A 25,171-nucleotide genomic window follows, 5' to 3' on the forward strand; every position below is an offset into this window, starting at 1 on the left:
GTTTGCTTGTCAAGAAAAATGTCTTTCTCAGAACTACATGAGACCCCAAATGCCACATGTTCTACAACACACACGCACAAATACAATTGTGAAGGTTTTTGCAGGGCAGCAAAGTGAGGCTTATGACAATATACTTATGAGCTTTACCATATGTATGTTGGCAAAGTCTTATTGTTGTTAGCTCAAATCATATGAAGGCATTAACAAATTGGAAAACCTCTTTTAGGGAATTCTACATTTTTGTACATATAGAATCTAACTTGGCCATGCCAAATCTGTGGTTTGGGTTTCCCATTTGTATTAATAATTTAACTATGGTATGAACTGTGAGTGATTCTACAGAATGAAAAGGATACATGACCGAATGTAGGCTTATGTGCATAAAAGCAGAATCCATCATTTACAGATTTTACAGTGTGGTAAACCTAATTAGAATATGTCTGGCCTATTTGTCCCAAATCATACACCAAGACTGGACTCATTCAGTCACTGTATTGGCATCAGTCAACACAGTTCTGTTTGAAGATAAAGGGATGACTCAGTGATGGATTTGGCTGAAAGGCTCAGCAAGTCATTGGCTATGGCCCAAGCGCTGTCCCATTTGCATTCCTCAAGGGCGAGCTGTCCAATATTATCTCTGCTCACTCCAACAGAGGCCCCCGAAACCATAAAGGACTTGCTGTGTCGGCTTCTTCCAACATCACACATGCTGCAGAGGAGAGGCTGACTTCAGAAGTGCCTAATTATGCTGACTCATCAGCAAATGATGCACCTGCAGACACAGGTGTTTATGTGCTTGGGCTCTTTTTCGTTTTTTTTTTTTTTAAAGGAATCTTCTGACAGTAGAAGATTTTTATTTTGTACTATGTCTAATAGAACCATATTTTATCTAGACTCTCAAGGGACTCTGGAGGTGTCAGGATTCATACCTTTCTTGTTTTTAACTGCAGACAGAATGCAAGCAAGCACATGCATGCGAACTGATATCCACATGATAGCTTGGTTTGCTTAAATTATTATTATCCTCCTCCCTTGACAGATGCATAAAGCATTCTGTAGGTCTGCAGGTGTGACATCTTACATCTGTGTCTGCGTGGGGGATCCAGGTTGAGCAGCTACAGAGGGAGTAGATCTGATTTGCAGGGTAACATTTCTGTGTAGAGGATTAGGGTTGTTTGAGGGGAGATAAGACATTGCAGGATCAGTGTGCCGTTAACTGTATCTGCCAGGGCCAACAAAGGAGCATAAGCAGTGCAGAAACTCTGCCAACATTCCTGGGGATCAACGGCAGGTAAAATTTCCCACCTCGCCACCAAAAACTTAAACAACACCTGATAAGGGAAGCACAATGAAGCCTTTGAAATAACCTGGAAAGTAACCATGTGTTTTGCATTACTTGCGAGTGTTTAGCAGAGCAGAAGGTTTATCAAAGAGAGAAATGTGCTTCTGATAGTTCTAGAAAATCATTTAGCTGGATTGGGCTGTAACTAAGTATTTATTACAAATCTGAGGCACTTAATCTTTGTACTCAATCTTCACTTTACTTGACTAAATAAGATGACAGCATCAGTTAAAACTAATTTTCAGGTGACTTTTACACATAACATTAAAACAGCTTAACCATCTACAAACTTTAAAATAATGATAATTTATAACTATCAAATGCTCAAATGCATTACTGCATCTCTAATTGCATGATTACTGAATAACAGATTTTTATGAGTGTATTGCATCTTTTTAAGTGGCTTTGTTTCAGAGCACCACTGTAAGGAAACATGATCTGATCATTTAAAAGCTCTCCGTAATCAAGCACTGTCTCTTTGATGAAAGCAGATGAGCCTGAAGAGGATTAAGGAAATCAGGTCTTAATTTCATACTTTGTGTTGATCTCACCAAGAAGAAATTCTGTGAATATTAAGAAGGCTGCATAACTACCATTATGAGTCAGGCAGAGGGACGATTTGTGAAATTACGAGGACATCTAGTGGGTGAATATGGACTCCTAATAACAATTCTTCCTGATATTCGTTGTCCACATGCATGTTATCAGGACAAACCCTGAATTAATTTTGTATTTTGTATTGCTAAACTAAGCTTAAGAACAACACTGTTGGATGCACCAACAGATGCAGTGAGTGCAGGCTCTGACTGCAGGCCATGATGTCTACATTACATGACAGGGTCCTCTCCACACCTGAGCAAAGATGCAATTCAAAACCCTTCTGTCATCACCAGGTTTCTAATTTAAAATGTATTGACTTTCATTCAGTAGACTACAGACACTCATCTCCTCCAGCTATAAAAAAAAAACACGTCTGATGTCCTACCACAGCAGCCCTTTGAGAGATGTGGACAGTAAAGTGATTGTGTCACCCTTAAATCTTGTGGCTCTATAATCTCACAGTGGACATAATGAACACTGCCGTTTCTCAGTGTTTGTATGGGGTTATTCTGCAGAGCTGTTGCTGTATCACAGGATATGTTTGATCTCCAGCTCGCTGCTGCAGATTGGAGGGAAAATAATAAAAGGTCAAACATGGCCAGAAAGACAGCACTGAGAGTAGAAGGATGGTGAGGGAAGTTGAGAGACTGATGGGAAGGATGAATGAACAAAAAGGTCAATGTCAGCCCGTGGAATTTCTTTACGCTAAAACCACCTGCTGAGTTATGGCATACACAGGTATGTGAGCAATAGCTTAGACTATAAATCTAATCCATGTGATGCACTGAAGTGCTCATGTCAATGAAAGTACAAAGCTGAAATTTAAATGCAATCTTTATTGGGGACATGGACATCTCCCAAAGGTATAATTCAATAAACAGCAACACAGGCGTTTACAATTCAAGGACAAAAAATTCACTTTTACAATAACAAACTGAAGGTGTTTTACCTCTTATACATACTTTTCACCAGCTGTTGCCTTTAAATCTGTATGGTAAATCTGAGTGATAATCCATGGTGCCTTTCTAAAAATAAACAATAGTTCTATATCATGTGTGCTTAAAAAAATCATGTTGGCACTGACAATTGTAAAGCTAAGGCATGAGATCATGTTACCTCACAGTTTACTAAGGCCATAAAGTTAGCTGCTTTTTTCATGCTGACAAAAAAAACTACAGATATAATAGTTTTGAAAAATTGCCAGATGAAATCAATTTACGGAACTAATACTAAATAGATCACCTTTTAAAGGGTAATCTAAAGACGTTATGCATACTGTGAGCACAGACAGTTTTATAAAAAAGGAATCTGAATTTAAAATAGTCCCACTGAACAATGCTGTTCCAAAGATGTAAGTGAACAGATTTTATTACACAGGATAATATAAGATTTAGTTGAAAATATAACAGCTGTTTAATTATTCATTTATTTTTAATGAGGTTGCATTTTCTTTTTTTTTTTTCTTTTGTAAATAATAGACCAAAATGATAGTTTTGAGACCAATACAGTAAAATACCACCTGAACACTGTTCACTATTAAAATATCACACTTAAAATCCATATTCATGGGTACATGGGGCGAGTAAATAGATTTTTGTCAGTTTTTTTATTTTCTGTTTGTAATTCTGGGATTTTGAGTGTTAAGTATTGAGGTATTTTAAGGTACATGTGTTTGTTTCCAACTTCAACCCTTTAAAACCGTACATCCATTGAGAGGGACCTTTGAGAACAGGTGTTGCCAAATTGCCCAAACAACCATTTTGCAGACTGTACTAACGCCTCTGATCTTCTTCTGCTTAATTTTTATCAGAGTTGGCATTTGCAGAAATAATGTTCACATATTACACAAAGATTTGTATGAGGTTTAGAGCTACATCTTTCCAGAGAAATACTGATTTTCACTTTTTTTTTTTTTTTTTTTTTTTTTTTTTTTAAGGCAAGCCTGAAGCTTTTTTTCATTTGTGCAACATGTCATCTTTATTTACTCACCAGTAACACATATGTGCACTTCTTGACAAATCTGACAAGAGTACCCTTTACTATGACTCAAAAAGTATTCAAGAGAGATACTATTTTTGGACAGAGATACGTTTTGGGCAGAAGCCTAAATAAAGAGGCACAAGGCTCTAAGGGTCAACATTATTCCATCAAATACAAATCTGATCAATCATTATGGTCAGCTGTTGCAGAAACATGACTGTGAATGCTGTTTTTTTTTGTTTTAACCCCTTCAACCCAAGACAAATTCCTTGTTTGTGCAAAATGACCTGACAATAAAGGCTCATTCTTATTCTGATGAAGAAATTTATCATTAAACCAGAGAGAAAGTTCCAGATTAATTCTACTTTAAATGGATAATAGGGATTAATTAAATACTTCCTTTTGGGAATGCAATTTTGTTTTTTTGCATATCTTCAAATAACTGTTGATACAAAGTGTGATACAAAAAGAATTTCAGCTTCATCTGACTATAAAGTGCCATTATCATCAACATCATCAACAACAGTGGGCAAAGTTCATGTTTCATGTAATTAAGCTGACAAGTTATGTTAATGCTGATCTAGATTCAACCTGAAATATTATAAAAACAAACAAAACAAAATATAAAAGCAAATGTTCAGACTGCCTGAAGGATTTCTTGCACAGCTAAAGCAGGTTCCTCCAGCATCTGAACAATCCCTGTCATGTAACACAGCCTCCAGGCATAGAAATAGTTTTGCGTGCTTCATCCTCACAATCCACAGGGCAACGACAAAGCACTACACAAGCAGCTACTGTAAACTTACATCACTATCAAAATGCTGTCGGTGTGAAGATTTTGGTGCTAAGGTCTCACTACCTGCTACAGTGTTTTTTTCAGTGTTTCTTCACTACGTGTCCGTTACTACTATCCATAATGTCCTATTTAAAATCTTGCTGTTCAAGGTAAAACTGTCCTTTTATACACGCATTAATGACTCCCACAAGTTTAACCATTAATTTTCTGAAAACACATATTACTACACAAATAAAACCTCCTCTTATCCACATCATTTGTTTCTTGGGTGCTTTTGCTTAGGATGGATAAGAGTCCACAATATTTTAACCTGGACCTGCTTATCAGTTGTAAACATTTTCTACATTGAGGGCCAGTTTCCTGACAAAATGAGTCTTAAATTAACCCACACTAAGAAAGTGAGGTTGAATAACAGTGTACTTTATTTTCTAAATATAAACTGTCATTTATGTTGGTGTAAGCTGTGCTATCACCCTCACTAGAGATTTATTAGACCATAACTTCTGTTTTAAAAGTTACAATTTCACAATTTGTTGAAAATATGTATCCTTATTACATTCTTAACTATTCTAGATTAAAGACTATTTTTCAGAAAACAGACCTATTGGACCTACTGAGAGTAAAATCAATATAAATAATTTGTGCTTTTTAAATTGCTTCTTTTTATTTTTAAAATGCATAACAATGCAACAATTTAATAATCTTTTAAATAATTCCTTCTTTCATTTGTTTAGAAAAAGCATCAAGATCCCTGTCTTTCAGTCACTCACACAGCTTTGGGAAACTGGCATCAGATAATGTTGGATTCTACCTGTTGGGCCAATGAGAGCAGCTGCAGGCGAGAAAAGACATTTACGTATAATTATACCGCTACAAAGATTCCCTCTTCTTTTCTTGTATCTTTACCTTTAGACATTAAGCTTCACAGCACAGCATAAACTATAAAGATTATCCTCAGAGAAATCAGATGAATTAATTTAAAGATAGAAAGCTTTCTGAACACTTCATGAACTGGTAACAGCAAATAGCTTGGTAAATATCTTTTGTTATATGACCATCCATTGTGACAAAATATTGTATTATCTTTTATCACTTGCAGTTATTGGGAATCAGGACTTCTTGGTGTAGATCATTAACTTTTACTGTGCTGTTTCCAGTAAAGCTGACAAAAAAATCTTCAAAATTTTAAATGTGCTGTGCCGACACAAGGGACTGATTTAAAAGAACTGGTCTTCCTTCCTCTAACATAGCACCATCTTTGGCTTCTTCACTGACCCGCTGCAAGCTTTGTGAAGAGCAATCAGAAAAGCTGAATGAACCCAAGCGGTGGGGTGTGCCTCAGGGGAGTGTCAGACCTCCCTGCTGCTGATCTCTGACTGGCCTGAAAACTCCAAGTCTCAGACTCCCCAGAGCTATGTGGTGTCTTCATGATTTCCTTCAAGATGAGTCTATTCTTACTTATAATTGTTTCCTGGCAAACCACAGTATAAACTGGGAAAAAAATGCGAGTTCAGGCATTTAAATCTTTACAAATCTCTGATGCAATTTACCTCCAGTGTTTGTGAAGAATCTGAAAACTCTTGACAAATGTTAAACTCCCCTGCAACTAATGAGCACATCTGAGGTATAGATTTAGACTTTAGATTGACAACTATAGGCTATATCTGAGCTACTTCCACAAAATAGTTTTTTTTATATTTAATCTATCATATCAAAGATTATACAACAAAGATAACAATTACTTCATTACAAAAAATATAGACTAATAACATTTAGGATCAACTATCCATTAAATTCTAAAATGTAGTTTAACTGAGACAGTATATGGTTGCACAGTGACAGGATGTTCACATCCCAGCTAGAAAACAGTGAAACATGTCTCTGTTTTCTCATTTTTTCTTTTCATTTTGGTATAATTACTGAACAAACAATACATTGGAGGAAAAAAAAAATCAAATATTGTAAACATTTTACCAGTACAAAAGCACATGTCGCAAGACGTTATCAGAAAACACCGAAACAGCCAATACTGACAGCTTTTACTCTTCCTCCATTGACTTCTCAATCTCCTTGAGCCTGCGGACAAACTCCTGAGCCTCCCTGTCTCCGGTACGAGCATCCAGTATCCTCATGATTGGCTTCTCTGGAAGAGAGCGCAAACAGATGAGAAAGGTTTATACACCTGGAAACAAATATATCTGGACTGATTGATGTTGTAAAGGAGAAGTAAGTGGAAGTTCAGGCCTACGCCCCCCTGGCCTTTGAGAAAACAAAAGCCAATTTCATGTGTGTTGGCAGAAAAACAAGCAAACAAACAAAAACAAGCAAACAAACAAAAAAACACTTGATACAGCCTGAAGCTATATGTACCACTGGGTTTACTGCGCGACAGGTGCAGAATGACAGGCTGGACGCTCTTGCCAGCTGCGGAGGCATTTGGTCTCCCAGGCCAGCAGAAGTCGCTGAGAGGAGCGACGGCTTCGCCGGCGAAGTCGTTGGTGGACAACCAGTCATAGTCCATCACAGTGAAGGTCAAACAGGCATATCTGTGTCTGTACTGCTCAGGACTGACGTGACTGGAAAATAACACAAGCAAAGAAATTAGGTGTGTAGCGCATACTTATAATCAGCAGGAGAAAGAAAGGAGATCATGCTCACAAGTAAAAGAGTTCATCAAACACTGGGTGCAGCGTCTTCAGTTTCACTTGTGTGCGTTGACTTTTTGCCAATGGAAAGAGGTGGTGAGGACAAAGCTCCACTATGACGAAAGGGTCGCTCAAACCTGAGAAAGGCCAGGAAAAGTGACTTTTAACTTTAAAAAACATAAAAAGGACATTAAAAAAAAAAAAAAAACTTTTAATGAAAACATTTATACAGTTTTACCATTGGCATCCAGTGCAATAATATCTGCAGCATGCAGAATCTCCACAGTCAGCCTCTGCTCCGGAGCATCATAGTAACACTTTACACTGATCCGGCCATAACGGGTGTGTTTCAGTGTTTTCTGCAACATGTTAAAAAACATTACATGAAGTTAAAAAAATAAAATCTTTAGGTTTTATCTAGCAGAAATATCTTTAAAAGAAAATTATTTTATCGTGCAGTTTTAAAAAAAATATTAAACATATCTATTTTTATGTTACATTACGTAATTGCATGTTTTTAAGATATTAAAATAATGACATTTTTAATCAGGGGTAAAACAACATAAGAGGGCATTTTTAAGCTTTCCAATCAATATCCCTCAGTTCACTTAAATGTCATTGTCTGTCTGTGAAGATGAAACACACCTGGTGGGAAATCTTCTCAAGATAATATTGTTCAATCAGCTCAAAGGAGGAGCATTTATTCAGTCTGAGCTCTTCATCCAGGCCCTGGGCAATCAAGATGGCCAGAGAGAAAAAGCAATAAATGATATAGTGGATTAGACAGCATAAATCTGACCAGGTGCCTGTTCATCAAAGGAATTGGTTTACACTTCAAATGACTCTCTACCTTATAGTCTCCACTTTTCATGTCTTCCAGAGACAGACCGTTTCCCTGCATATGGAAGAACTGCAGCAGGGTCTAAAACATCAGTTAAGAAAAAATAAAATAAACACAAGAGCTATTATTTATCACTTGTACTCTTTACATTTTGATAGATGGAATTCTCAATGTAGAAAAAAGACTTGTTCACACAAACAGTTTGAAAATAGAAGCAGGCAAACGTGGTATGTGTCTGCCAAACTCCCAACTCAGCCCACTTGTGTGGCAGAACATGACTTCTCATGCTAATGTGCTATGTCCCCTGCCAGCCTGTTGAATTAGCATTGGAATATACAACCGTTTCCACATTGTCATTCACTAGGGAACTCATGTTAGAACTGAACTGTTCCCAAAGACGTCATGAATATCTGATTTATGCAAAATACTGCAACACAACCAGCATACAGAGACACAATTAGGGAGGTATGGAAACAGCTATGATGGCGGTCTTTACAGGGTAGACATGCTTTTATAAACAACTGTTTTGTATAGTTTTTCTGTCAAGCAAACCTACAAGAGTGCTGGTTGATGTAGTAATCATCACTGACCTCCACTGTGTACTGGAAGCGGTTGTAAAACTCCACCTGAACCCCCCTGTTTTCTGTGACTGTGTCCAGGATCATCCGCAGGAGCAGCTCCCACATGCCTTGTAGAACTCTGCCAGTCAACAAAGTGAGAAACCAGTATTCCACTAATATTCCATTTTCTTATGATTATTATTATTAATGTAAATCCCATTTCCAATAAAGATGGGTACCATATGCAAAAATGAAATATAAGAATAATGCAATGTTTTACCCTATATACCCTACCCTAAGCCCTATACTGCATTTCACTGAACATAATGGAACGAAAACAAATCAAAGGTTGATATTGCAAATTTATTGTTACAAAAAAAAAAAAAAAAAAAAAAAAACTATACATACATTTTGAATATGATGGCAAAATGTTTTAAAATGTTGGGATAGGGACTTGTTTACACAGGTATAACACCTCTTTTTTCAATAACACTTTACATATTTGATAACTTGAACATTTGCATCTAAAAGTTAAATGCTTTTCTATTCTTGAAAGTTACAGGTTTATTCATATATATTCATAGCCATGCAATGTGCAGTAACGCTAACAACAAGCTAGATGGTGTCTTTCCTTTTCGGGCTAGAAAACATGACTTCTCAACATAAAAATATCTAAAAGATAAACATAGGACTGATTTGGAAATCATTGCTTTACACTTCTTAAGTCATACAGCATCGTAACATGTGAAATTGAGGCTAGTGTTCAATACACATGTCTTGGGCAGTTGTAGTCTATTAGCATTTCTTTAACGTTTATCAGTTCAATTTACACTGAAGGATTGTTTTATAAAGGTGTATAACAGGAATCAAATCATATTTAACTATAATAACTGGCTAAATTACATCCAAACTAACTCACTCACTTACTGGTAAGCTGATGTCATTAAAATAGAACAACAGACCCAAAAGGCAAGCCTGTATTTTCATTTAGTAATAAAGAAATGAAGAGGCCTAATATTGACAGTAAGGTGAGTTTCAGGAGTAGTTTACCTGGTCAGATTTTCCTTTACAAGGTTTTCCGTCAGGATGATCATAGTGTCTTGAAGGTACTTCATGAGAGGGGCAACAGCCTGGAAAAGTCAAAGATTACATGTACAGGTTTACTCTGACTGGCCCACAATGGACACAAGATTGGAGACGGTTGGCAGCCATATATACATACATCATCATTGTTGATGGAATCTGGAGACAGGCTAATGTGCTGGATGTATCTCCGTAACTCAGGCAACATCTGCACACAAATATTCACTTAGAGTGAAACATGTCAGTGTCAACATATAAACATGCAGCCTACACAGAATAGAAAAAATAACAGATTGTGAGAGATGGAGGTTTCTACTGTTACATAATAAACTAAAAACTGCATTCTTCACAGCAATTAAAGTTTACAGCAGGTGATTTTGATAGAGCGGTAAATATGTATTTTAATTAAATAAATACAAAACTTTCAGTAGTTTCTTTTTTAATCATCATGCTGAAAATTCTTTGAGAAAAATCTTAAAGAAGAAATACAATTGAATGATTTTTAAAAATTTGTTATTTTTAAATTACTCAAAATCACTGCTAGTTGAGCTTTAAAGAACCGGTGGTTTGGTTTTGAGTTTTCACCTTGTCACTGAGCAGTGAGATCAGACGTTTGGCTTCTCTCTGCAGGTCTAGGTCCATATTGAACAGCTGTCCATTCAGGGCCTTGTAAACCTGCTCCTTCCCCTCCACTCCACAGGACTCCTCCATGGCCCGTTCCACACCTGGCCAGTCCAGATCACGGGGCAAGTGACCCAGGAAAACACGTACATGCTCTGTGTTGTTCAGGGCAATGCAGAGCTAACGGGGTGGAAGAGGAGATAAAAAGTGGGAAAAGAAACAGGGCGACCCAGAAGTGGAGGAATGGGTTGTGTGTGTAAATGACTGATGTTATTGTTATTAAGAAGCAACTGATTTGTTTTTGTGTGTATAAATTTCTGCTATCCCAGTGGGCCCTTTATAATACCAAGGGAGATTCTTTTCTCCAGTTCGATCTTGGTGCTGGTGTTACCTGCACTGTGAAGCTCTTGTGGTCTCGGCCCTGCTGGTTTCTCTCAACCTTGCGTGTTATCATCTCAGAGTAGCAGACAGCTTCGCTGCAGAAATTCTGTGACAGACAAAAATGATTTTATTTCTACAGCTTGTCCTTATTTCACTCTGACCAGTACTTCTTTCTTTAACTTTTTGTACATGTGTGCCTTCTCAGAGTCATGTTTGTATGAATGCAGGATATGAGTGTGTATGTGTGGCAACACTGAAAGTGGCACTCACGTCTGTCAATCGAGTGACAAAGATGAAGGCCCCCGCAGAGTCTGGCCAGGCCAGCTGGAGCCAGATCTCGCGTACCTGGCTGAAGCAAGCTGTCACTTCCACTGCTGAGGAACTGTGCTTGGTTTGCTGCACAGGGATGAGCTGTTCCAAAACACATCCTTTTTAAGACTTTATTGATAAAAAACTCATTTACTCAAAAAAAAAAAAAAAAAAAAAGGGAGCTTTTGTGTGTTAAAGTGAGATGACAATATTCTAACACACAAAAACATGATGCAATTTCTAGCAGTTATAAAGGTTTTATTAATGCATTTATCAGTAGCTCCTCTCATAAATAGCTTATATTCACTTTAAATTAACGTATAACACCTAAAATAGGCTCCTTGACGTTTACAGATAAATCTGTATAAGAGGTTACATGTTGTAAAACACTCCTCCCTTTCAATCTTTTCATATATGAAATAACAGCATAAAGCAATTGTACCTTCACATCATGTCATTACAGATCAACTTACTCTATTTCAATCATTTAAAGAGCTGAAGCTTCTCACCTTGTCTGTTTCCACTGCTATACGGATCCTGTCACAGGACCTATCATGAACAATCTGCAACCACTTATGAATCGAAGATTTGAACCAGTTATGGAAGCCTGTCAAGGCCAACATTTTGGCATCTCTGTTGGAAAAAAGCACAAATCTTTCCTAAAATAACTGTAGCATGTAAGCATGTTAAATGCTTTCATGAGGGTATATGAGTCTGTGTCAAACAAACTTGAGAGGAAGAAACTCCCGAAAGCCTTTGAGGATTTTCAAGGACATGAAAAGCTCAAAGATGGTCTCCCCCATTGCCTGAGTCAGTCTGGAGCTCTCCTGCTCCAGCGTCCCACACACCCGCTCCATTGCTACATTTACATCGTCTGCTACCTGCCAGAGGAATTCATTTGAAAGAGTCAAATTTAGCAACAACACGACTCACAATGACTTCAGAAGACATTTTCGTCGCCTTTTCAAAGACATACCTGTTTTTCCAGCTGCCTGTATGAAATGCTGAGGAAATCTACTTTCACTGCACTGTGAGAACAAACGGAGATCAGATTAACAATTAAACACATAAATGTCTTTGTGTCAGTAAACATAGCCTTTCTACAAAGAGGTGCCTTTTGTATAGTAAAGCTGCAGTAAAGTGGTATTTACCTGTAGAAGAGTTTGTTGTAGATGTTCTGGGCTCTCTGTACATCTGCACATGCTGCATCAACAACCTGAACCAGCTTCTTCAGCTGCTCCTCCAGAGTCTGGATTGTCAGAAGACAGTGGACAAGATACCACTCTTTAGTAGGCAGTAACACTATAAGATACTTTTTAGCTTCAACCATCACAAACTTACCCCTTCCTCTGGTTTGTATTGAGCAATCAAGCTCTCGTACCACTCAGCTGTTCCTTTCTGGTGACATCAAACAGGACACAAATGGATTTAAATAAAGGAATCTAACTGGGTATTTAACTATGAAAAAAGCACTAAGAAATCATCCTCCAACCAATGTTGAAATTCAAAATTAATCTGATTCCCTCCTGCCCATTCTCCCATATTCTTCTGTTTACATGTAATGATGCTGCTTCCGTGCAATCAAACAGTATGTAAATGAGTTATTCATCTACATGCAAAGCGTTTCTAATGATCTTTCAGTATACTTCAAAACAAATGTAGTTATAATTACACTCTCTTTGTTACCTTGACAGCGGTAGTGATGTCCAAATGGAGCTCATTTCGAAGAGGGCAAACAGTCTTGAATGCCCTCATATTTTGCATGTAGCCAATACCCCTGGCATGCACAGACAGGAAAAAACTCATTACAAACCAAAATAGCTACTTAACTCATCACACAGTAACAGGATGTTCTCAGAATTTAGAAAGCATAAAAGATGCAATCTCACTTAATTCATTTCAGTCTGATTGTTTGCAGGATAATGGAGTATTTTATTCAGGAGGGGAGAGATGTAACTTAAACTGTTAAACTGTGTGTGTCTCTCTGTGTGTGCATGTCTTAAAAACATCCCTTGAGGTAGTCACTGGGCAGAACTTGACTTTTAATGCACAAGATTCTACAAATACAGTCTCCTCTAAATGAGTCCAACTCAGAAAACCTAACTTGGATAATTAGCGAATTTCCCAGCCTGTATTCATGTGAAATAGACTGCCTCTGTAATTTGATCTTTCTCCCTCTTTAAAAGGTTAAAGCCAAATGTTGCTGATTTTCTGTTGTTATAATTAAAAGTAATCTATATGGGTGTCTACCGGATTTGTACCTCCAAGGACTGCTGCTCATACTTTAATGACTACCTGGGATTTCTCATTAAAAATGGCCATGTTTGTCATATTGTTATTAGATATCAGCAACACTGATATCATTCATTCTCTAAAAAATAAATAAATAAAAAAATAACATCAATCCTTAGAATTTTTTAGAATGGTTTGCCCCTTTACCATTATTTATAGTAGGATTTAGTTCAAACGTTTCCACAATAAAAAGGAAAAAAGAGTAAAATGACATTCTGTCAATATGCTGATACACAGAATCCAGCCGTGTTTCAGCATTAATGCAACAGAATGTGTAGCGAGGAACAAATGTTCAATATTTCCTTTAAGATGAGTAATGAGAAATGATCAAGATATTACTGCTGTAATATACTGTGATATTACTGGCACAGAGTGTGACTAACTGGTTGTAGTCTCTCTGTGTTTGCTGGGGTGACAGGTTGAGCGTGGTTTTGATATGAGAGCAGAGGCGAGTGCTTGATGCGATGGTGGTGTGACTTTACCTCAGCATGAGCTCGTAGCGTGTAATGGCAGCGGCGCTGGTGCAGGGGAAAACCTGACGCATGTTCTTCATCAGACACAGGCAGTGCTCTGTGTACAGCCTGAAGCTGTCTGACAGCTGCCTCTCCTGGACACAGGAAGGGCCCTCAGTTATAGCTTCCAGTACACTGGCTGTGATTCATTTTTGGCTGAACCAAAAACCTTGATGAATGTCAGTGAAGAGCTGAGCTAATGAGGTGACTGTTTTTAGCCGATGAAAGTTTTTCTTTTTTCCTATTGGGAAGCTGATAATGTAGAACCTACCAGGTCTCCACGCACAGCAGGGGGATCCCACTCTGCATCGATGGTCCTCAGGAGGCGCAACAGCAGGGAGTAGCACACCCTCTGGTTTCGATGGTGGTTGCTGTAGCACTGCCAGCGACTGCATAACACAAAGAAAATGCACACCTTCCACCCAATGCTACAGCTTTCATAGTTGATTTGATCAATTTTATTCTGTCATTAATACTTACATAATAGCCTGCTGGAGAGGTGAGAGATCAGTTTGCACAGCATGGTGAGTGAGCACAGTCCAAGCTGGAGGAGAAACCTGCCCATTCCAGTTGTACGGCTCTCTCTATCAATTGTAATGGAAACCAATCATTTACTTTTAGTCACAATTTTCCTAGCATGAGATGTGTAAGGTGCTACTTGTTTCACAAAATAGCACATAAGCAGTAAAGCAGTAAGCAATATATAAATACATATAAACTAATAATATATAAACTAATGCAGTTGAACTAACAGTTTTTTTTAATCAATTCGAATTTATAACTGAAATCAGAGATACTATTTTTTAAACTAGACCATCACAATGAACTAGTACAGTTAATATGCAGCTACTGCAGAAACAGAATTACTTACAAATGAATGCAGAGCTTTCATTACTTTCTTAAATACACAAAATATTTTCTCCTGCAGATCTAATAAAAGCCTAATGACATGAAACACAGTCCAGCTGTGGTTTGTCTCAAGGAAGAGGACGACCAACTAGATATTTACAATATTTAAATTTTTTCCTTTGTTCATCTTGCAACCTTATTAATTTTTCAAAACAATGGAAAAAAAACTTTACAAATGATGTCAGTTAAAGAAAAGGTGGCAAATAAAGTTAAAAATGTCTCATTTTCTCTGCTAACTCAAATTAATTACTGAAAGTGGAATTCTATTTTCTGTTATAAAATAAACATCTTTTAAGAAGCTCCTCTTCAAGAATGACGGACATTTGAAACAGAAATAGAAACTCTATTATCAAAAGGAAATGGAGGAAAACACACACATTTAGAAACACACAGAGACAATAGCAGCAGCCTAGGGTTTAAAGTAGAATAAAGGTGCATTAAAAGTGCTTTTCCTTTCATTTCCACCAAATCTTTTGTCAACTAAAATTGCCACACTCTCATTAGCCAGGGTAAATTGACCCTGAACGCCACATACAGCATGTGATATAAATAGGTTGAGTACAAAGTGTGTACTAAACGATAACATGTTCCTCTACATGTTGTTGGGTTTCCTGCAGAAAATGAGTGAAAGCTGTTTTGTTTCAGGTTGAAAACAACTCATTTTAAAATTTGCTTAAATAAACATGGAAAAAGTCAAATTGGCCTGAACACCTTACTGTATGTTTTTACTTAGGTTGCTAAATGCAGTAACACACAAAAAATACATTAAATGTTACTAAACAAAAAACAAAAAACCAGTATGCAAAGTGAAAGGCTGTATGCAGCATCAGATTAGGAATAGGAATTTTCAAAAAATATATAAATGAACATTTTGGATGACACTCACCTTAACATGAGCGTGCTCATACTCCACTATCTGAGTCAACAGTTTCCTGTGAATGGAGACATTTGGGTCCCTCTTGGATAAAGTTGTGTCTCTCTAAAGGTAGAACAAACATTGGAAGCTGGAAGTTTTGATGAAAAGGTGATGCATATCTATGGAATATTTGCTGCTCTGTAAATACCTGGTTGGTGAACAATTTCAGAATCAGGTGACATTCCCCTTGGACTTTAGATGCACTTGATCGAGGCTCCAGTTTAAACCAGGTGTCGTAGCCAACAACAGGCATCTCCTGCAAGAAGAAACAATTATGAGGAAAATGTCTCAAAATCCTTCACTATTAGTGTTTCTACCTTTCATTTAGTTGTATTTGAATTCACGTTATAGCTGAGAACTACCGACTAGAGATGCATTTCTGTAAATGCTCACATTTAGAGGGATGTTGATGCATCCGAGGAAGTCATCAGCGTTCTCCTCAGAGCCTGATGATGCCGATCCATTGGATCGCACTGATTTGGCTATTTGCTTAAAATACCTGAGAAGATGAATGAGAATGCAGAAGAATGCACAAGGATAATTGTCAACATCCTGCAATATTCAATTAAAGTCGGAAGTTTTCAGTTTCAAGGCATTTAACTTGTGCTCTCATCCTCAGTGACAGGGAATTTGAGCAACAGCAGAATGAGTTTAATTTCCAAATTCAAGATGGCTCTTCATTAGTTTTGTTGTTGAAATGAAAATCACAACTTATCTGGCACAGCCAAGGGATCCTTTGGTCCCTTGGCTCTGACTGACATTCTCAGGCTTTCATTATGTATGCCTGTTTTTTTTTTTTTTTTTATTATTACTATTTTTTTAGCAGTCTCCCCTCTGTATGTGCACAGCTTTGTGGGCACAAGGCTTGCATGTATGTACCTTTCAAAGGACAAAATCAACCAATCCTGTGGAATCAACAAGCAGGGTGGTGCTTAATCATGATTAAATGACATTTTTGTCATTATTTGTGTAAATGACCATTTAAGTGACAAATTAATTGACTAATTTCTACCGCCATAAAACTGTCAGGGTGAATGAATTAACTAATTATACAACATTTTGTACACAAAATCAAAACCTGTTGCATGCGTGCTTGTCAAGAATTTTGAACATTTATTAAAAAATATGTCTTTTATATTCGAGTTACAGTGAGTGGGTTTTAATCTACCTGCCCATTCCTCGAAGTCCACTAACTTCATTGAGCTTTTTGCAGGCCTCCGCAACAGATACGTCATCATCATGATCCCTGATGGAAAAAAAATAAAATAGAAATTAGACTTTACACCCCATTATTTCCTTAATAAACATACCGTATTTTATCTTAATGAATAAAACTAAGAAATAAATTAAATTACAATCAAGACCCAGAGAGATTTAAAAAAGTGAGAATTCACTAAACTGAGGGCAGGAAATATCTTAGAATTAAGCACATCTGGTCCAAAAAGTAATTCTGTCTGTATTAATATAATGTATAAAACCATACCCACAGTTTGAATAAATGTTTGTTTCACTCCATCTACAATAAGCCTTTCCATTTCTTGAAAACTACAGTATAGCAGAAAGAAAAATAAAAACAACAACAAAAAAAAGAAGGTAGAGCAAATGGTTTGTTTGACATGTTTAGTTGTTCAAATTAAACTGTAGTTTAAATTAAAGTGTAGTGTAAAACCCAAAAAAACTATACCCTTGTATTTTCAGAATTTGCCAATATTATATTTGAGTTTTTATTATTATTTTATACCACTCTATAACACCTACTGTCAAGAAGTGTCAGGGTTTGTGTCAGCAACTTCTGCTTCTGTTGCTTTGCTGTGACACAGTGTATTTTAATCCAACTAAATCCTCATTTGATTTTTTCCATATGTCTTAACAGAGACGATGACTCATTAAGACTAACCAGCTGAAACCGATTTGAAATTAGCTGTGACTCAATCACCTTTTATAGAAGTTTATGTTTTGATCTTGGTTGTACTTGTAAAATGGCTCTTGAACAGCAGATGCTGCTCATGCTGGGCAGAGAAAAGTGAAGAAGAAGCCCCTGCTTGCATTCGTGGGGCTTCAGTAGCAAAACTCTTCTGTAGCATTTAGTCACCGTTTTATTCCAGACACAGTTAAACTGAACAATAGTTGGTATTTAAAAAATATAGATATGTGGAAAGGAAAAGTAGGACAAAAGGAATGGCGGGAAAAGAAATACTGACATGAATTTGTGGCAGAGTTTACATGGCTGTTATTTTTTGGTAGTATAACCAAATGACTCAATGTAAACATTAATTAAAAATTTTCTGAAATTTAAGAAAAAAAATAACATTAAAACAAAATTTCTCTAATCTTACCATATGTCCAGGTGTAAGAGGTCATTGTGGACATCGTCTATTTCACTAGAAATACATTAAAAACAGGAACATCATTAACTGAATTATTTTTATTTGTTCTTGACCTGAAAAACAAAAACAAAAAACAGCTTATTCTTTAACAGAAATGACAAGACAGTGCCGTGGTCACACAATAACTGTCAGTTTTAGGCATTAGTGCGAAACAAATCCAACTGTGACTCCTGAACACAACGCACAACTCCTTATGGTGTCCTTTAAAAAGAGAAAAGTTGTACTCACAAAACAAAATGCTCGTCCCACACTGGGTTGAGAGTCTCTGGTTTGACCTCAGTCACCTGGATAGACCTGGCAGGTAACACCTCCTTGGTGCTGGAGCGTTTCTCCAGCTTCTCCCTCCTCTTCCTGAAGCTAAACTTTCTCTCCTTCTTCTCCTCTGTTTCCCGGGGGCTCTGGCCCATCAGGATTCCCAGCATGCAGTAGGGGTCACTGTACCCTGATGCAGAAGAAGTCAGGACATGCATGATGTGTGACAGCAAGTATGACACAGGCAGACCAATAGCTGTAGTCAGGTATCTGCAATCACTTGCTGGTCAAACCAGTACAAGCATTTTTAAACAAGTCTATTCAGATCTGTTGCTGAAAACTATTCATTTTTAGTGGGTGGGAGGTTAATCAGTTCACTTTATGAGTGAGCTAAAGGGCTCTTACATTTAATTTAGTTTCTTTATAAATGTCATTCAATGTATTATTTTTATTATAAGATGATGCGTTTTATGCTTGAAAAGTCTCACCATTTGCATCCTTGGCCATCAGATTTTTTGCTTTCATGACAGAAACTCTCAAGGAAAAACTGGCTCGCTATGAAAAAGAAAGGTCTGTTCAGTTTAAAACAAGAATAATAATGCTTCCAGAGCAAACCAACAGGCTTCATTCCAATGCAATCCTGTTGAAGACATCACTGGCATGCACCATGGAGAAAGAATGCAATGGATCAATAGCTTGTATATGTCACAATATTGAAATATTAAAAAATATAGCCTAAGGCAAAAGAAGGCATTTAAACTTTAGGGACATATAACTTAAAAAATACTGGTATGCCTCTTAGTTTTTCAGTGTTTGGTCATGATGACTCCACTCTTTAATGTTTGATGTAAAACTGGAAGCCCTAAATTTTGTAAAAAAAAAAAATTATGCCATGATACTTCCCTGTTGAAATGTTATAATTGTATTTTGTGACAGTTTTTTCATCAATAATAACATAAGTTTTTACTGTGATATTGAATATTAATCCAAAGTGTAGCTCGACATAAAACGTCTCACCTTTGATTCTTGAACTTTTTGGAGAATAATGTCATGTTCCTCCTCACCCATATCAAACACCTTGGAAAGATGACCAGTCATAAAAGCATTACTTTGTGCAACAATAACCTGTACCAACCTGCAATGGTGTTAAAATTAATACTAAAAACAAAATATTTCAAATTTTACACATAAAAGCTGATGAAAAAAATACTAAGACATGATTAAAATGTCTTTAGAACATCCTCTTTTCTGTCGCTTCTTGCTTTGCTGTTTGGAAGAGTCTTTAAAAAAGACGCCCACTCCACACAAACGAGAGGCCACGGTCCTTCATCATCACAGCTGAATATCCGAACACAGTGTGACTGAGCTTTGATGTTTAATCAGTTTTGATCCAAGGGCATCTGCTCAGATTCTTACAGCCTCCTCACAACAAATAACGCTCTCTGTGAGGCGACCATCAGGGTTACTGGCAGAGATATAATGGGGCTCCAGAAATACAGTCTGTTCTTCTGAATCTGCTTTCATTATCATTGTAAAACCGAGAGACAGACAGAGACAGACACACAGATACCTTCAAGAGGTAAGCAAACAGCTCGTCATCACTTTTCACATGTTCTGGTGTAGGAACGCCGACCCTGTTGACCACCGTGTACACAGCTTCCTCATAAAGCAGATCCAGCTACATGAAAACACACTCAACTTAATAACTGCCTTTCAGAAATAAATGCAAGTATTCCTCTGCTGTCAGTTTTTTTTTTTTTTTGCTCTGCTGCACATCAAAAGCAGAGTTTAAAAAATGTTTTTTTTTTTTTTTTTTTTTTTTTTTTTATATAATCCCTGCTTAATCATTATGAATCAAAACACACAAAAAGAAAAGAAAATGAAGCCTACACACCTCCGTCCTGCTGATTCTTTCAGCGATAAAGGCCTGGTCCACATACTCTTGTGGTGGCGGCACTGTGCAGGCCCCTTTTTGGCACTGTGAGGAGACAGAAGCAGTTTATTCAAAACAAAAATATGCCTTCAACACAGGTTATGCTGAGTAGGACCAAAGTCTAATTGAGTCACAGTTAGATATCGTTATGTGTCACTTAAGGTGAACAAAGTGGTTTTAAAAAGGTTACAAAGGTTGCTCAGCAAGCAATGTACAGGGAAGCGGAAAAGAGTACAAAGCAGTAAATGTCATCAGCATGAACAACAGCTCGCTGTGATTTCGATGGACAATTATGTCCCTAGTTCACAGTTGCTGTGGCTGGTAAACGCTGCACAAAGCCATGCCCATCTGAAGTGGGCATATATGTTTTCATGGATTTTTTTCAAGGCTGCAGTGAGTTCGAGATGCTGGGAATGTATTTGAAACAAGTTTCTAACCTCGCAAATTCTTTTTTTTTATAATTTATAATTTTTTTTTTAATCACTGACTAAGCAGCTAACTCCTGCTGCTTTTGTCAAAGTGCATGTATCTAAAATCAGAAAGACATCGCTGTAGGAAAAAAATCCTTTAAAAAAAAAAAGAACAAATCAACACAACTCCAGCTTGAAAAAAAAAAGGAAAAACATAAAGGAGAAAACTGGAAGATGGACCTCATTCCACCTGTGGAGCACAGTGGTGGGAACATGATGGTTTGGGATTGACTCAGCCTCGGGAACAAAGCTGCTTCCTCCATCGTCATGTCATATCCATCATGTCTAACCTGACAAATTACATAAAACTGGTTATGTTAACATTGATCTCCAGCTTTAAAAAAAACCCTACTACAACACTGCAATTTCCTTCTGGGAAAAATAAAGTATTTTTCATTTAATTTTCATTTCATATATTTATGCTGCACATTTAAAAATCTCAGAGAAACTATGCATATGTATCCATGTATGCTAGCTTAAAGTATTCTTACTGTAGCATAAAACAGAATCAAATTTATAACACAAAAAGATTCACTTCATCAGCTGCAGATTGTGCATATGCAGTAAAGTTTTTATTGTGTCACGTTCTGGTTATTTCAAACTACTTTCTGTATACTATGTCAGGAGTTGCCTCCAACAGGAAACCAGTAGCATCTAGTATACCTGATTAATATTTTAAGACTGTGAGTAAATTTTTGATGCAACAATTTCATATGGATATCAAATGATTTTATGATCTGTAGGGTTTAATTAGATTTTTGGTCTGTTCATCTTAGATTTATGTTTCTGGTTTTATTCCCTGAGAGTTGTCTTAAAGTCAAGGTTCAACATTCTGTTGTGTTTCCCTTCATCTTCCGATTTTGCATATGGTCCTCTGCTGATTACTACACCTGCTCATCGTTCAGTAATTAACTCACTCTGCGTGTATATCAGTGTTTTTCCGTCCTGGTCCTCATGCCCTGCATGTTTAAATGTTTCTAATTCCAGCATACCGGATTCAGATTAACTGAACTGCCTGTCAAGTTCGTTGCAAGCCTATTAATGAGCCACTTATTTCAGTCAGGTGTGTTAAACTACAAAAACATCTAAACATGCAGGACAGGAGGTTCTGAGGACCAGTACTGAGAAACACTGGTATGTACGCCTTGGTTTTCCTTGCCAGATTGTGATGGCCCAACAATGGCAATGCATGTCACATTTTGTCTCACACAACTGATTTCTTTGCAAACAAATATTAAACATTATTTATTTATTTTCATGCTTACCTTGCATTGGTGGTTTACTTCCTTCCCTGGTTGAGGAAAGCCTTAAATCTGGCTCTACCATGCGCCACTGGATCATAAGGGGTGGGTTTCAAGTTTGGTTAGTTTTTAGTTTTTCTATAGTTATTGTTAGCCATTTTGTTTCCCTTGTGTGTGTCATTTGGTTTGGCCAAACTATTATATAAGTTACCCTCATGTGACATTGTATTAGGTCAGTTTACCCCCGTTGAGTTTGATTTGTTACACTTTGAGTATTGTTATATTTAGTTGACCACTTTTATAGGCTGGCTAGTTTATTCATTCTTTTGGGTTTTTGTATTAATTTTGTGTCAATAAAAACCCAATTCTGAAATTACTTTCTGTGTTCTTGTTGCTTTACTGCTTGGTCCCTGACACAGATCCTTGTTATTCCTGATCTTCCCTGTCCTGTTTTTTTTCTAGTGCTCCTTGCCATAGCTGTCAGTCTGTTTTTGAGTTAATTTTTTATTTATTTCTCTTTTAATAATGGACTTGTTTATGCTGCATTTTTTGTTGTTTTGAAATAATTATTCATTTCCTATGATCTCCTCATCCCACATTTGGGTCCTTCTTCCTCACCACACCATGATAGATTACACTAATTGAGGGAAAAATGAACTCACAACTAGGAAAACAGTCCAAAATTTAAGCCCTTTTAAGTTTGTTTTGCCAGTGATGGATATGTCTGAAACAGGATCCCCAGTTTCTCTAATTTGTCACTATGCTGACATGCAGCAGTTTGGGTATAAAATGATGAATTGCTTCCAGCAAACATGCCTAGCTCTGGCAGCAGAAACTAAACATATCCATGGACAGCAGCTTATCACAGCTGAGCTCCCAGTCCTCTGAGCACCCTGTTTAACCCAGTCCTTCTGTCAATGAACGTCATAGTGACCATGGTTGTGGGTGGAAAGACAGCTCTGAGCCCATCTTGTTACACCAGCTGAACATGTTTCAATTGTATAACAGATGGAAAGGTGGAAGTTTGGTGGGGGTTACCTCAGCCTGGGCCGCCCGCATCATGTTCTCCTGTTTTTGCAGGATGGCATTCATACGTTCAAAGAACTCCACGCTCTCCTCTGAAATCCTGCCAAGAAGATGAAGCAGACTGATAAACTCTGAAACTTAAGATGGAAAATAATGAGGCAGGAAGTCACATTTCACTAGGGTAGATAAATAGATTACCTTTAAAAATATCTATGGGTAGTAAATAAAAACATAGTGGTTTTAATGACTCCAGATGAGCATCTGTCAATATGTGATCTGTTTGATCTGTTCATGTTAAACTGGAGGACTTAATCGCCTGCAGTTCATTGTTTTATCAGGTATCAAACACCATCTTGTGTCAACCATTAAAAAGATTTCAGTATGTCAGCTCTGCATGAAACATGTTATTTAGTTTGATTAGTATGGCTGTGTGCAAAATGCAAATGATGCTCTCTGTTTCCTCCAGGTGCGAGTAAATCCCTGGACTCCAGTCGGCCCCTGTTGTCATGGTGATACGGGCATGTTTAGAGAAAGAGTAGCTGGCTGAACACCTTGGGAATCCCCACCAAAAAGCATCCTCGCCTCAAACTCTCCCTCCTCCCGAAACTCTCAAGAGGTGCCTTCCTCCGGGCCTGTATGGAAATCACCGCGGCAGGCAGCCGCCCTGATGTGAGCAGTAGCAGAACCACTGGGATCAGTCAGACTGTCTGTTTTTAACACCTCACCGTCCCCACCCTCCCTGCTCCAGTCCTCTTCCCCATCTATCAGCCAACATCGTTGTATTATACAGAAGAGCTCTCCACAGAGGCCCCGACTCGCTCCTTTATTAGCGTTATCCCATCACAGCAGGTGTGTGGCAGCCCAGCCCAGCACCCACTGATTCTCCCCATGGTGGGGGAGCGGATGGCAAACCCACAAGATATTGATGGAGACTAATGGCAGCCATGCTGGGAGAACTGGTAAGGTTTACTGGTGTCAAAGCCTGTACAACTTCAGAAGTGGATAGAATTAGATTAAATCTTATATTATCAACAAACTCACTGCAATCTAAAGCAAAATCTCCATTTATCTTGTTGATTCACGTTTTCATGCATAAAGACAAGTCTGTACCTTTTATGTTTCCTGGAGCGTTTCTTAATTTAGCTAAAAATAAATAAAAAAAATCCATGTTTTAAAGTGAAAAGGAGCCACAAACTGAGTCTATAATCAGTCAATAACTCCTGTGAACTTCTGTGAGTCAGCTTCTTTTCGTTGGTAACACTTGTTTTGAGCTGCCCTGTTTTCTCCACGGCCATCTTTAATTGTCCAGGGCATTCTTCTATCTAGAACTTTGTCCATTTTTCTGAGCCAGCTTGAGGATTTGTCCTGTTTTGTTTTTAACCTGATATGATGTTTTTATTGGCAAAAATGTAGCTAATATAAATCACGCACAGTCAATACTGTTTTGAAATAAAATATATTCATATATATATGTATATATATATATATAAAGCAATGCCCATACCCCTTTTATCTTCCTCTTGCAGAAGCACAAACACACACATGCAAACTACCAGAATAACAAAGTGACTTGATGTTGCTAGGAAACAGATTTTTTTTTCTGCTAAACTCATTTTATTCGAATTTATTTTCAGAATTAATCCAAAGGCTTCAATCATGGTTTCCTGCATAGAGCGTAAATCAGAGGGAAAACATAAATAAAAACATGAACACTGTGTACTCCTTCTATCAGGCAGAATGTGTTTAAACATGACTAATTGGGTGTGTGAAGGTGACAGCAGCCTTTCTCTTCAAACTTCAACATAATATGGCAGTGCATAGATAATAATTAATACTGCAGACTTCACTGTCATCTGTAGCATGAAAAAGAATGTGACGTCTGTTTGCTTTCTAATAAAATAAGATGATTTTTTAAATGTGATTTATCATGGTTGTCGCTGCATAACACGAGTCTGTGCCTCGCATCATAAACAAAGATCTCTGTGACAAGGATCTCCCTCGACAACACAAAAGACTTTTGTTGTGTTTTATTCTAATTACACATTTGATTAATCAACAGAACATTACAGGTGGCA

General features: G+C 37.4%; 1 protein-coding gene across 2 annotated transcripts in view; it reads right to left on the bottom strand.

The window, feature by feature from the left end:
* Positions 1–2,758: 2,758 nt before the first annotated feature.
* Positions 2,759–25,171, bottom strand: part of baiap3 (BAI1 associated protein 3) — a 37,100-nt gene continuing 14,687 nt past the window's right edge. For both annotated transcript variants that reach the window (XM_041976299.1, XM_041976290.1), the window contains exons 3-34: positions 23,109–23,196; positions 20,321–20,404; positions 19,997–20,104; positions 19,444–19,503; positions 18,915–18,981; positions 18,403–18,616; positions 18,124–18,168; positions 16,956–17,033; positions 16,181–16,286; positions 15,936–16,043; positions 15,758–15,850; positions 14,443–14,546; positions 14,234–14,351; positions 13,933–14,057; positions 12,845–12,935; positions 12,500–12,556; positions 12,310–12,407; positions 12,135–12,186; positions 11,888–12,039; positions 11,668–11,791; positions 11,120–11,260; positions 10,860–10,955; positions 10,433–10,648; positions 9,987–10,055; positions 9,815–9,894; positions 8,795–8,903; positions 8,214–8,285; positions 8,009–8,092; positions 7,602–7,722; positions 7,377–7,500; positions 7,089–7,294; positions 2,759–6,861 (exon numbers count right to left, since the gene is read on the bottom strand). In XM_041976299.1, the coding sequence (XP_041832233.1) occupies positions 6,758–6,861; positions 7,089–7,294; positions 7,377–7,500; positions 7,602–7,722; positions 8,009–8,092; positions 8,214–8,285; positions 8,795–8,903; positions 9,815–9,894; positions 9,987–10,055; positions 10,433–10,648; positions 10,860–10,955; positions 11,120–11,260; positions 11,668–11,791; positions 11,888–12,039; positions 12,135–12,186; positions 12,310–12,407; positions 12,500–12,556; positions 12,845–12,935; positions 13,933–14,057; positions 14,234–14,351; positions 14,443–14,546; positions 15,758–15,850; positions 15,936–16,043; positions 16,181–16,286; positions 16,956–17,033; positions 18,124–18,168; positions 18,403–18,616; positions 18,915–18,981; positions 19,444–19,503; positions 19,997–20,104; positions 20,321–20,404; positions 23,109–23,196 (3,394 nt within the window). In that variant the 3' untranslated portion in view covers positions 2,759–6,757. The remainder of the gene's footprint in view (positions 6,862–7,088; positions 7,295–7,376; positions 7,501–7,601; positions 7,723–8,008; positions 8,093–8,213; positions 8,286–8,794; positions 8,904–9,814; positions 9,895–9,986; positions 10,056–10,432; positions 10,649–10,859; positions 10,956–11,119; positions 11,261–11,667; positions 11,792–11,887; positions 12,040–12,134; positions 12,187–12,309; positions 12,408–12,499; positions 12,557–12,844; positions 12,936–13,932; positions 14,058–14,233; positions 14,352–14,442; positions 14,547–15,757; positions 15,851–15,935; positions 16,044–16,180; positions 16,287–16,955; positions 17,034–18,123; positions 18,169–18,402; positions 18,617–18,914; positions 18,982–19,443; positions 19,504–19,996; positions 20,105–20,320; positions 20,405–23,108; positions 23,197–25,171) is intronic.

Source organism: Melanotaenia boesemani, chromosome 2 (assembly GCF_017639745.1).
Source record: "Melanotaenia boesemani isolate fMelBoe1 chromosome 2, fMelBoe1.pri, whole genome shotgun sequence".
Classification (NCBI taxonomy): domain Eukaryota; kingdom Metazoa; phylum Chordata; class Actinopteri; order Atheriniformes; family Melanotaeniidae; genus Melanotaenia; species Melanotaenia boesemani.